The 12,190-nt window shown below is 46.3% G+C and overlaps 1 protein-coding gene across 1 annotated transcript in view; it reads right to left on the bottom strand.

Annotated features, from left to right (window-relative positions):
- LOC140419720 (immunoglobulin mu heavy chain-like) overlaps positions 1–12,190 on the bottom strand; it is a 52,016-nt gene that overhangs the window by 25,590 nt on the left and 14,236 nt on the right. The window contains exons 4-7 of the mRNA XM_072503657.1: positions 10,691–11,011; positions 8,148–8,453; positions 3,530–3,823; positions 3,122–3,445 (exon numbers count right to left, since the gene is read on the bottom strand). Of these exons, the coding sequence (XP_072359758.1) occupies positions 3,122–3,445; positions 3,530–3,823; positions 8,148–8,453; positions 10,691–11,011 (1,245 nt within the window). The remainder of the gene's footprint in view (positions 1–3,121; positions 3,446–3,529; positions 3,824–8,147; positions 8,454–10,690; positions 11,012–12,190) is intronic.

The raw sequence follows: 12,190 nt of genomic DNA, 5'->3' as shown, positions 1-12,190 counted from the left end.
TCAATAACCTAGCTTTAATAACCACTGTTTATAGTCAATGATTCATAAACCTAGCTTTAATATCCACTGTATATAGTCAATGATTCATAAACCTAGCTTTAATATCCACTGTATAGAGTCAATGATTCATAAACCTAGCTTTAATACCCACTGTATATAGTCAATGATTCATAAACCTAGCTTTAATATCCACTGTATATCCTCAATGATTCATAAACCTAGCTTTAATATCCACTGTCTATAGTCAATGATTCATAAACCTAGCTTTAATATCCACTGTATATAGTCAATGATTCATAAAACTAGCTTTAATATCCACTGTATATAGTCAATGATTCATAAACTGAGCTTTCATCTCCACTGTATATAGTCAATGATTCATAAACCTAGCTTTAATACCCACTGTATATAGTCAATGTTTCATAAACCTAGCTTTAATACCCACGGAATATAGTCAATGATTCATAAACCTAGCTTTAATATCCACTGTATATAGTCAATGATTCATAAAACTAGCTTTAATATCCACTGTATATAGTCAATGATTCATAAACCGAGCTTTCATCTCCACTGTATATAGTCAATGATTCATAAACCTAGCTTTAATACCCACTGTATATAGTCAATGTTTCATAAACCTAGCTTTAATATCCACTGTATATAGTCAATGATTCATAAACCTAGCTTTAATATCCACTGGAAAAGTCAATGATTCATAAACCTAGCTTTAATACCCACTGTATATAGTCAATGACTCATGAACCTAGCTTTAATATCCACTGTATATAGTCAATGATTCATAAACCTAGCTTTAATATCCTCTGTATGTAGTCAATGATTCATAAACCTAGCTTTAATATCCACTGTATAGAGTCAATGATTCATAAACCTAGCTTTAATACCCACTGTATCTCGTCAATGAGTCTTAAACCGAGCTTTAATATCCACTGTATATAGTCAATGATTCATGAACCTAGCTTTAATCTCCACTGTATATAGTCAATGGTTCATAAACCTAGCTTTAATACCCACTGTATATAGTCAATGACTCATGAACCTAGCTTTAATACCCACTGTATATAGTCAATGATTCATGAACCTAGCTTTAATACCCACTGTATATAGTCAATGATTCATCAACCTAGCTTTAATACCCACTGTATATAGTCAATGATTCATAAACCTAGCTTTAATATCCACTGTATATAGTCAATGATTCATAAACCGAGCTTTAATATCCACTGTATATAGTCAATGATTCATAAACCGAGCTTCAATACCCACTGTATATAGTCAATGATTCATAAACCTAGCTTTAATACCCACTGTATATAGTCAATGATTCATAAACCGAGCTTTAATATCCACTGTATATAGTCAATGATTCATAAACCTAGCTTTAATATCCACTGTATATAGTCAATGATTCATAAACCTAGCTTTAATATCCACTGTATATAGTCAATGATTCATAACCTAGCTTTAATATCCACTGTATATAGTCAATGATTCATAAACCTTGCTTTAATCTCCACTGTATATAGTCAATGATTCATAAACCTAGCTTTAATATCCACTGTATATAGTCAATGATTCATAAACCTAGCTTTAATATCCACTGTATATAGTCAATGATTTATAAACCGAGCTTTAATACCCACGGTATATAGTCAATGATTCATAAACCTAGCTTTAATATCCACTGTATATAGTCAATGATTCATAAACCTAGCTTTAATACCCATTGTATACAGTCAATGATTCATAAACCTAGCTTTAATATCCACCGTATATAGTCAATGATTCATAAACCTAGCTTTAATATCCACTGTATATAGTCAATGATTCATAAACCTAGCTTTAATACCCATTGTATACAGTCAATGATTCATAAACCTAGCTTTAATATCCACCGTATATAGTTAATGATTCATAAACCTAGCTTTAATATCCACTGTATATAGTCAATGATTCATAAACCTAGCTTTAATACCCATTGTATATAGTCAATGATTCATAAACCTAGCTTTAATATCCACTGTATATAGTCAATGATTTTTTAAATCTCTACCAGATATATTTATTCATTGATTTATAAATTTTGGTTTAATATCCACATTGATGATGATAAATAATCTGCAATTTCTGAGCTGCTCAGCTTTACATTAATAATTAAGTTTCAACGTTTAACTATCTTTGATGATATGTTGGCTCCCACCATAAAACCTCGCTGGATGGAGGAGACCTCTGTCTTGGTGTAAAATGCTGATATTACTGGCCAAATAATGTCTGTAATTCCATTTCCCTTTGGGAAAAGAATTAAACACACTTTCCCAGTGAAATTCCTGGTGAACATTGGACTCCTCTCATGCACTGATGTCAGTATCTGGGAAGTGGGTGAAGAGAACAGTTTCCAATTCTGCTCCCAAGGATTCTCATCGGGAACGTACCGGGATGTACAGGACCCAGTTGGATCCCTGTGTCCTGTTTCACCAGTTTGCCTCAGGACCAACAGCAGGAGAATGGAGCAACCTTCTTTTACTGGATCAATGTGACTCAATTCACAACCAAGCCAACACTGAATTTCACACGTTGGTTCTGACACTTGTATTGGCATCAGCATCAGAGAAGGTCATATCGCAGTTAATCTGAGACAGGAACCTCCGTTTACACCAGAAAAGGAACAGGTCAGACGAGAGCTCGCAGCATTTCCACCCAGAATACGAATATCTGTGTTTCCACCTAGAACTGGAAGAATTGCAGCTTGAAGTGTTATACATTTTTACATCTCCATCCCACAGCTGGAAAAGTAGGAACTCTACACAGCCCCTGGCCTCTGCTCTCTCCTGTCTTTTCAGGATCCTAAAGGAAGTAGATCATGTGGACACTGACAAGCTGTTTTAACCTTGTCCAGAACAGTAAGATCAGTGGGCATGACCTCTGTTTGAAGAGAGCAGGATTGCCACTCTTTCTTTCTATACCTGGCCTCTGGATTGTTAGTCCACCTCCACATCGACTCCATTCCCATAGCTTTACCATTAGGGGTGAACTTGTCTGGCCCCAGGAGACTTCATATGAGAACACCATGATGTCAACATAGGAATACGGCCCAGGATCTTACCTAGGATGTTGTTCACCTTCTTCTTGGTGCTGAAGTTGGTCGCTGGATGAGACACTGCACAGGTGAAGACTGAACCTTTCCTCCACACCTCTGTATTCACAGTCAGGTAGTGCCTGACACTGAAAGTCCCTGCCTGCTCCAGAGCGGTGAATCCAGGGCTGGTGTTGGAGGAGATCTGAGAGCCATCTTTCTCCCAGTAGACATCTATGAGGTCTGGGTAGAATCCAGTGATCACACACTCGAGCATGACTGTGCTCTGATTCTTGACCTCTTGGGCTGGTGGAGGTAGCAGTCTGACGTTGGGACGTTTTGGTTGAACTGGAGCTGATGGGCAAAACAATGAAAGTGTTAAACTCTTCCCCTCAAGGTTCACAAAGTTAGGTGTGTAATTTCTGATTTCTTGCCCACCTTTTGCACTCTTTGCCTGTTTTGGCACAGGTGAGGATGAGGAACTACCTTGAGCAGAGCACACAAACTCCACCCCGCTGTCCCACTCCTCCGCAGTGGTCTGGAGTTTGCTGATGACGATGCCTTTCTCTCTCTGTTGTTGAGTGGTAACTCCTATAATTCTCTCCTTCCTGTTGACATTCCAGGTGATCTGTACCTGGCTCGGATCAGAACAGACCACTGTACATATCAGGATAGCCGCCTTCTTCATCCACACCTCTTCCACAGAAGGATTTTGGATAAAGACAGACATTTCTAGGAATGGGAAACAGTGCAAATCAGAAGACTGGGCAATATTTGGGATCAGCAAGCTTCAGGTAAGGTCTTGCTATTAAATGTAAACCATGAAACAAAAAGAAGAGAAGTTGCCTTAAACAGTAACGTCGATAACCTGGAGCTAATCTAATGTGCAGCGCTCCATCTAAATTTTGTAACAAATGGACAATAAGAAAATCCCAGCTTTGTTTGAAAGATTGCAATTCTCAGTTTGCAAGTTTGGACCAGGAAAACATAATCACAGCGTCAGGAACCCACCAGACCCACCAGGAACCCCCTTTTGAATCAGTTTGCCCTTACTGTGACCAATAGACCCACAGTGACGACTGCAAATGAGTTGTGGGACTGAGTGGCTTTTAGGTGCAATGGATGGAGACAGAGATACAAAGTGCTGAGCAAAAGGAACAGTGAAACAGATGCTTTTTCACTGTGTGGGGCTGTGGAATAATGGCTGACGTTGGGCACACTGAATCAATTTCATTCCACCACGGCTCAGTTGTCAGCCTCTTACCTCCGAATCATTGTGGCTTCACGTCCCACTTGTGCACAGAACTCAAAGCTGCCACTCCTGTGCAGTACTGAGGGAGTGCTGCACTGTCACAAATGCTGCCTTTTGGATGAGAAATGAAAATGACACCCTGACTGCTGTTTCAGGTGGGCTGAATAGAACATCAGGTACGTCAGTCCCAGCGTCCTGGCCAACATATATTCCTCACTCAACACCACAAAAACAGGTCACCTGGCCATTGTCACGTTGATTTTTATGGGACCTTGCTGTGTGTAAATTGGCTGCTGTGTTTCCAACTTTACAATAGTGACTACACTTCAAAAGAACTTCATTGGCTGTGAAGCACTCTGGGATGTCCTGTGGTCATGAAAGAAGATAGTTAAATGCAAATCATTCTTTGCTGTTCTTTTTCTGATTGGAGACAGTCCTGGATCTCCTCAGTGTTAAAATCCTGATCCTAATGTTCCATTGGTCTGGCCTCTCCCTGTCTGTGTCATCTTCTCCAGTCCGACAACCGCCCAGAAACTCTGCACGAATCTGCTCCCTGGCCCACCCTTCACTCCCTCTCTCCCAGCAATGGTGGCCACCTAGGCTCTAATCTCTGGAACTCACTGCCTAAATCTCAGTGACCTGCCACCTCTCTCCCCTCATGAGAGACTCTCCTTAAAACCTTGCTCTTCGGCTAAGGTTTTGGTCACTGTGGTGAACGTATTGCTACTGCAATTCACCACTGTATTGTATTCTGTTGATGCCCCTCTGGGCTCCGCCTGTGGCTCCGCCCCCTCGGGGATGGTATATAAACCCCTGTAGCAGCACTCAGTACAGGGCAGTTGCAGGCAGGCACAGATCTAGCTTATTAAAACCACTGTTCACTTCTACTAATCGTCTCGTGTGAATTGATGGTCGCATCAGTCACAATCTCTCCTTCTTTGGGCTCAGTGTCAGTTTCTCTTTGGTTTTCCTCCTGTGAGACACTTTGGAATGTTTTGCTACATTAAAGGCGCTATCTCAATGCAAATTGTCATTGATTCCCTGTCGAAGAAGATGGTTAGTTTGCATTGGGAGAGCACCCCCCATGAGTCAGAGGAAGTAACACAAGTCCCCTCTTCCTGCAGATTGGGGATTATTTCTGCCCAACATGTACTTCCTCTAGTTTCATTCCAGAGTTACCGGCCTGGGAAGATAACGTGTGATTGAATTGTCCACATTTTCTGATTTGTACTCGTCTCCCAGGGACGTCGCCACTTCGGACATCCCACAGCTCACTGCGTGTTCTGTACACGATTAAAACACACACATTCATTTTCTGAATCACAACTGCTGTGATCCACACTGATTGTTCTCTCCCGATGTAATATTAACACTTGGAGAGAAACAGGGGGCGGGATTCTCCCACCCCCGCGGGTCGGAGAATCGCCGGGGGGCGGTTTGAATCCCGCCCCCGCCGGCTGCCGAATCCTCTGGTGGCGGGGATTTGGCAGGGGCAGGAATCGCGCCGCGCCGGTCAGCCCCCCCGGCGATTCTCTGGCCCGCGATGGGCCGAGTGGCCGTCCGTTTTTGGTCGGTCCCGCCGGCGTAAATTAGAGTAGGTACTTACTGGCGGGACCTGGCTGCGCGGGTGGTCTCCGGGGTTCTCGGGGGGATCTGGCCCCGGGAGGTGCCCCCACTGTGGCCTAGCCCACGATCGGGGCCCACCGATCCGCGGGTGGGCCTGTGCCGTGGGGGCACTCTATTCTTCCACGTCGGCCGCTGTGGTCCTCCACCATGGCCGACGCGGAGATGAACCCCCCTGCGCATGCGCTGGGATGGCGCCAGCACACGCTGGCGTCCCGCGTATGTGCCAACTCGCGCCGGCCGGCGGAGGACCTTCGGCACCGGTTGGCGTGGCGCCAAGCCCCTTCCCTGCCGCCCGGCGCAAACTACCCTGGCGCCAGCCTAGCCCCTGAAGGTGCGGAGGATTCCGCATCTTTGGGGGGGCTCGACGCAGGAGTTCACGCCACTCCTTCCCGCTGGAGTTGCTCGCCCCGCCGATTCCCACAGAATCCCGCCCAGGATTCCTATATTTGTGTCTGGATCAAAATCTTTCTTGTCCGCCAACTATCAGCTCTTCCAGCTTCAATTTGAGCTGATGTTCAGCACACGGTGTCTGTCTGACAGGACCGTGACTGTTATTAGGCTGAGATGTTATGTTTTGAACAAAACGTTCACCAATTCCCTCCCAGATTGGGATTGCTCATTCTATTAGTGAGTAAGACGAGATGTTTATAAATCCCTTTTTCTAGTTTGTCTCCTGTCATAAAACCTGACAGAGTTGGAAAAAAAACTCCCCTTGTCCTTGCAAAATGATGATCTTAGTGGACATGCGGCATTTAATATTGTTTTCACCTTCTGAGGACATTTTAAAAAACACATCCCCGACTTGGATTCCTGTGAACATTACGCTCCGATCACTGACTGATATCAGCATCCAGGATTGCAGGAGTGAAGGGAACTGTTTCGATTTCTCCACCCAGAACTTCATACAAAACCTACCAGATTGTACAGGATATCAGTGAAATCCTTGTGTCCTGAATCAGCAACATGCCTCAGGACCAGCATCATTGAAGGGGCCGATCGCACCATTTTACTGGATCAACGAGACCCAACCCACCACCTCACAGTCTCTCTCTCTCTCTGGGTGACAAATAGGCTTCTAATTCTTGGCAGCCTGAGTCAGCTTTGAGAGACAATGGTCATGCGGTGGGGTCAGGTCCCTATTCAATCTGACCTGGAACAGGTCACGACAAAATGACCGTTTAGTTTAGGAGTGGGTTGGGAGCGGGAACCCAAACCATGGCTGTAATTTTCGCAGTGCTGACACTTTCATTCTGACAGACACCATGTGCTAAATCGGAACCATCCTGGATGGTTCGTAATAACATTCAACAGCCAATTCCATTCACAGTCAATCACTTTATTGTACACATCTGTTGGTGACAGTTATATTGGAATTTTTCACCATTTTTGAGGGTCACATTGAGGTCAGTCTGGTAAACAAGCTTCGGCAAACACCCAGAACAAGAGCAAGGAGGGCAAGTGGTTCCACCTGGAATTGGAAGAGATGCGGATTAAGTGTTAGACATTTTCACTTCCCCTCGCCTGTGCTGGGAAGGTGGGAGAACCACAAGGCCGCAAGACCCTGCTCAGTCCTTTTAGGACCACGTGGATGATGAAAAGCTGCTTCACCTTGTCCAGAATAGTAATCAGAGGAAATTGAGCTGTGCTTGAAGGGGACGTGGTGGGGGTGGCGACTCAATTCAAGACAATGCAGGGAATACATTGATCAGCGATTCATTGGTTAATTTCTGGAGCAGGCTCGGGACACAGTGAAGCAAATCCAGGCAATTCCTTCAAATGGGAAATTGGAAAGATTTCTTTCATAAAACGGCACTTGGGAGCAAAGGAAACGTTAGGAGCTGATTTGAACTGGATGGTATTGGATGTGTTGGTCTCAGATGGGACATATCGAGGGACCATTTCACATCCTGCCCCATTTTCATTTCTAGTCACAGAGAGTGACATTGGATAAGGGCGTGAACAGAGAGCACCCAATTCCCACAGTTTCCCTGCCATTTGGTTAAAATTACTCCCCTTAAATTTAATGTCGAAACACAAAATACTAAACATTTCACTCTCCCAAAAGGATCGATATTTGTGATAGTGGTTCATGATTTGAGGGTGAGTCTTAGCACATTAAGTGAACACAAGTCTAAATTACTGACGGTTTATTCTTTTCCTCTCTCAGACACCACTTACCCTCTCGGTATCTCATGCTGATCCTGTTATCGGAGTTCGAAGGTTTGTGGGTCACTCCACAAGTGTAGTCATTCCCTTCCTTCCAATCCACCACGGGAACTGTCAGGTAAGAGACTGTTTCGAATGTCTTGTCGGATCTCTCTTTGGAAGGTAATAACACATTGACTTGGACTTCTCCGGCTTTGGTCCAGGAAACCTGTACTTCGTCAGGATAGAATCCGGATATGACACATCCCAGGACAGCAGTAGTTTGATTGTAGACAGCCTCCGGGGATGGGACAAGGGAGATGAGCTGGGGAGCTTGAGCTGTGGAACATTGCAATATTTCAGATTACACGATTGTTTTGGTAAATTGCCTCAAGTTCTAAAACAACCATGACGATAACAGACCCTTTCTTTCATAATGAGATTGATTTGCCCCTGAGCATGTTCACATGATGAGGACACTCGTGACTGTTGTCGAATGCTGTGATTGGGAGAGCTGGCAGTATACCTAGGGTCTGCCAAGTGGAGAATCCCATTCCTCAGGGATATGGAGCAAAGTAATGGAAGCTGAGGTGTAGAGCAGCCATGGTGTTGACTGACTGATGGAGCAGACTGAAGGAGGTGCCTGGCCTGTGCCTGTATCCATGTGTAGGAGCACACGGAGAGAACTGTTTCCATTGGGCGGAGCGTTGGGAGTCTCAGATTTAAGATAATTCATAGAATAAACCCAGCTCGGCAGGGGGAAGATTTTCTTTGTAACCAGAACCGAATTGTTTGTGTCTGTAATGCATTGTCTGAAAGAAAGTGTTTTCAATCAATTCAACAGTAATTTTCAAAAGGGAATTGGAGAATTACTTGGAAAAGGCAACGTTTGATGTGGAAAGACAGGGGAGTGGGACTGATTTGGTGTCTCGGATAATGCTAGCACAGATGTGATGGGTTGAATGGCCTCCTGGCCTGTATGATTTTGTGAGTCAGCATCTTATTGCAAGTCAAGGTTGGTGGGTTGGGGAGGCTCTAAAATTGGGCCTGGGTTAGAATTCAGTAGGCCTTGCTTTGTTTTGTTCCTGGCGGCGTACAGGGATCGAGGGCGCGATTCTCCGCTCCCGCGACTAAGTGCCCACGCCGTTGTGAACGTCGTTGAGGTTCATGACGGCGCGAAACGGCCCCAATCTCGACCGATTCAGGGCCCGAAAATGGGCTAGGATCGGGGCCGCAAGAAACTCGGGGGGGGGGGCGTGTCACGAAAGCAGCGTCATCAGCGCGCAGCGGGCATTGGCGACGCGTAAAAGTGGCGCCACGTAAATGACGCGGCCGGTACCGCATAATTGGCGTAACCCGCGCATGTGTGGTTGCCGTCCTCCCCGAGGCCGCCCCGCAAGAAGATGTCGGATGGATCTTGCGGGGCGCGGAGGAAAGGAGGTCCCCCTTCAGAGAGGCCGACCCGCCGATCGGTGGGCACCGGTCGCGGGCCAGACCCCATTTGAGGCCCCCCCACCGGTGCAGGAACCCCCCTCCCCCCCACAGGCCGTCCCCCCAGCGTTCCTGCGCTGTTCCCGCCGGCAGCGACCAGGTGTGGACGGCGCCGGTAGGAACCCATTGTATTGGGCAGGCCGCTCGGCCCATCCAGGCCGGAGAATTGCCATTTTGGGTGTCTCGGGCGATTCTCCGGCCTGCGCCGCGCAGAACACGACGGGGCCGTTCTCGCCGCTTGGGTGAATCGTGGGAGGGCGTTGCGTGGAAAAATGGCGTGCCAGGCGATTCTCCCAACCGGCGCGGGAGCGGAGAATCGCGCCCCTAGTGTCTGGGATCGAAGAATTCATTCGGATTGTGCTTTGTTTTGTTACTAGTAAGTTACCATTCAGCCCATCGAGTCTGCACCGACCCTCTGAAAGCATCCTACCCAACCTCACTCTCCTCACCCTATCCCAATAATCCAACCTATACATCTTTTTTGGACACTAAGGGACAATTGAGCACGGCCAATCCACCGACCCTCCACATCTTTGTACTGTGGATGGAAACCGGAGAACCTGGAGGAAACCCATGCAGACACGGGGAGAAAGTGTAAACTCCACATAGACAGTGACCCAAGGCTGGGATTGAACCCAGATCCCTGGCGCTGTGGGGCAGCAGTGTTAACCACTGTGTCACCGTGCCGCCTGGGTTGCGCTTTGTTTTGTTACCAGCAGCACGACCACCGCACAGAGATCGAGTGTAAGAATTCATTCAGGTTCTGTTTACAACAACCTCCTACATTGTTTGTTGGGGCCGGTCTAGCTCAGTGGGCTAGACAGCTGCTTCAGCAGCGCGGGTTCAATTCCCGGACCGGCTGAGGTTATTCATAAAGGCCCTGCCTTCCCAACCTTGCCCCTCCCCTGATGTGTGGTTATCCTCAGGTTAAATCACCACCAGTCAGCTCCCCCCCTCAACGGGGAAGCAGCCTTTGGTCATCTGGGACCATGCCGACTTTACCTTGACATTCTGAAGGTTCCTTTTCTAGTTTCATCCCCTGACACCAGTACAGTTTTTAATGGTAAACAATATCTTGTACTCACATTTAGGTTGAGGCTTTTGGAGCTGAACATCCACCATTTTGTTTGGCTTGTAGCCAGCCTTGCAGTGGTAAACCCGATTGGCATTCCAATCTGACGCTGAGACTTTGAGCACACTGCTCATCGTGTAGTTCATATTTTGCCCCAAGATTGCCGGATACTTGTTGACCCCAGTCGTGATGTCTCTGCCGTTACTCGACCAAGTCTGACTGATACTCTCGGACTGAAAGTCCTTGACCAGACAGAGGAGGCTGATCTCATCTTGGTTGGAGCTTGTGCCACAGGAAGAGCTGGAGATGTAAACTGACGGTGTGACCTGGACATCTGAAACGTAAATAGATGCACACAGATAAGCCCAGTAAACCAATGCCTTCCAGAACATTCAGCAGGTGGATTGGGAGCAGGAGGAGGCCACGAGCTCCTTCGAGCCAGCTCTGCCATTCAATAAGATCATGGCTCACATCATTTTACCCTCAACCCCACATTTCCCCCTACACCCCCCCCCCCCCCCGCCGAAATCCTTTCACCCTCTTGCTGAACAAGAATCTATTTAGCTCGATCTTTAAAATATTCAGAGACTCTGATTCCACCGCCTTTTGAGAAAGAGAGTTTCAAAGACTCTTGAATCTGAGGAAAAAACAATTCTCCTCATCGCTGTCTAAATGGGAAACCCCTTATTTTCAAACCTTGACACCGACTTCCCAAAAGAGGAAACATCGGCCAGAATTCCCGGTCGTTGTTGTTCACTTTTCCCGCCGGCAGCTCACCCACACCCCTGGGTTTCCCGGCGGTATGGGGTGGTTTCAATGGGAAATTAATAAGGGGATCAGGAATTATGAGAGAAGGCAGGAAAATGGGGATGATAAACATATCAGCCATGATTGAATGGCGGATGAGACTCAATGGGTCGAATGGCCTCATTCTTCTGCTCCTATATCTTATGGTCTTATGGGAAGATAATCAAGTCACGTCCTAGGGGCAGCACGGTGGCGCAGTGGTAGCACTGCAGCCTCATGGCACTGAGGTCCCAGGTTTGATCCCGGCTCTGGGTCACTGTCCGTGTGGAATTTGCACATTCTCCCCGTGTTTGTGTGGGTTTCGCCCCCACAACCCAAAGATGTGCAGGGTAGGTGAATTGGCCGCGCTAAATTGCCCCTAAATTGGAAAAGTGAATTGGGTGCTCGAAAACGTTTTTAAAAAGTCACGTCTCATTCTTCTAAACCCCAATAGATACAACCTTTCCTCATCAGAAAACTACCCATTCCAGGCAACACTCCAGGAAACATGGTCTGAACTGCCTCCAATGCATTTCCATTCTTCCTTAAAAAAGGAGACAAATACTGTGCACAGTACCCCAGATGTGGTCTCATCAGTGCCCCATATAACTGAAACACAAACTTTCTAACTTTGTATTCCCGCCTCGGTTTCTTTTTTTATTCTTCACCTTTTCATGTTTTCCCACATGAGGCCCCATTTGTTAGATCTTTGCCCGTTCCCTTCACC

The sequence above is a fragment of the Scyliorhinus torazame genome, chromosome 5, assembly GCF_047496885.1.
Source record: "Scyliorhinus torazame isolate Kashiwa2021f chromosome 5, sScyTor2.1, whole genome shotgun sequence".
Lineage (NCBI taxonomy): Eukaryota > Metazoa > Chordata > Chondrichthyes > Carcharhiniformes > Scyliorhinidae > Scyliorhinus > Scyliorhinus torazame.
This window is presented reverse-complemented; position numbering and strand designations above follow the sequence as displayed.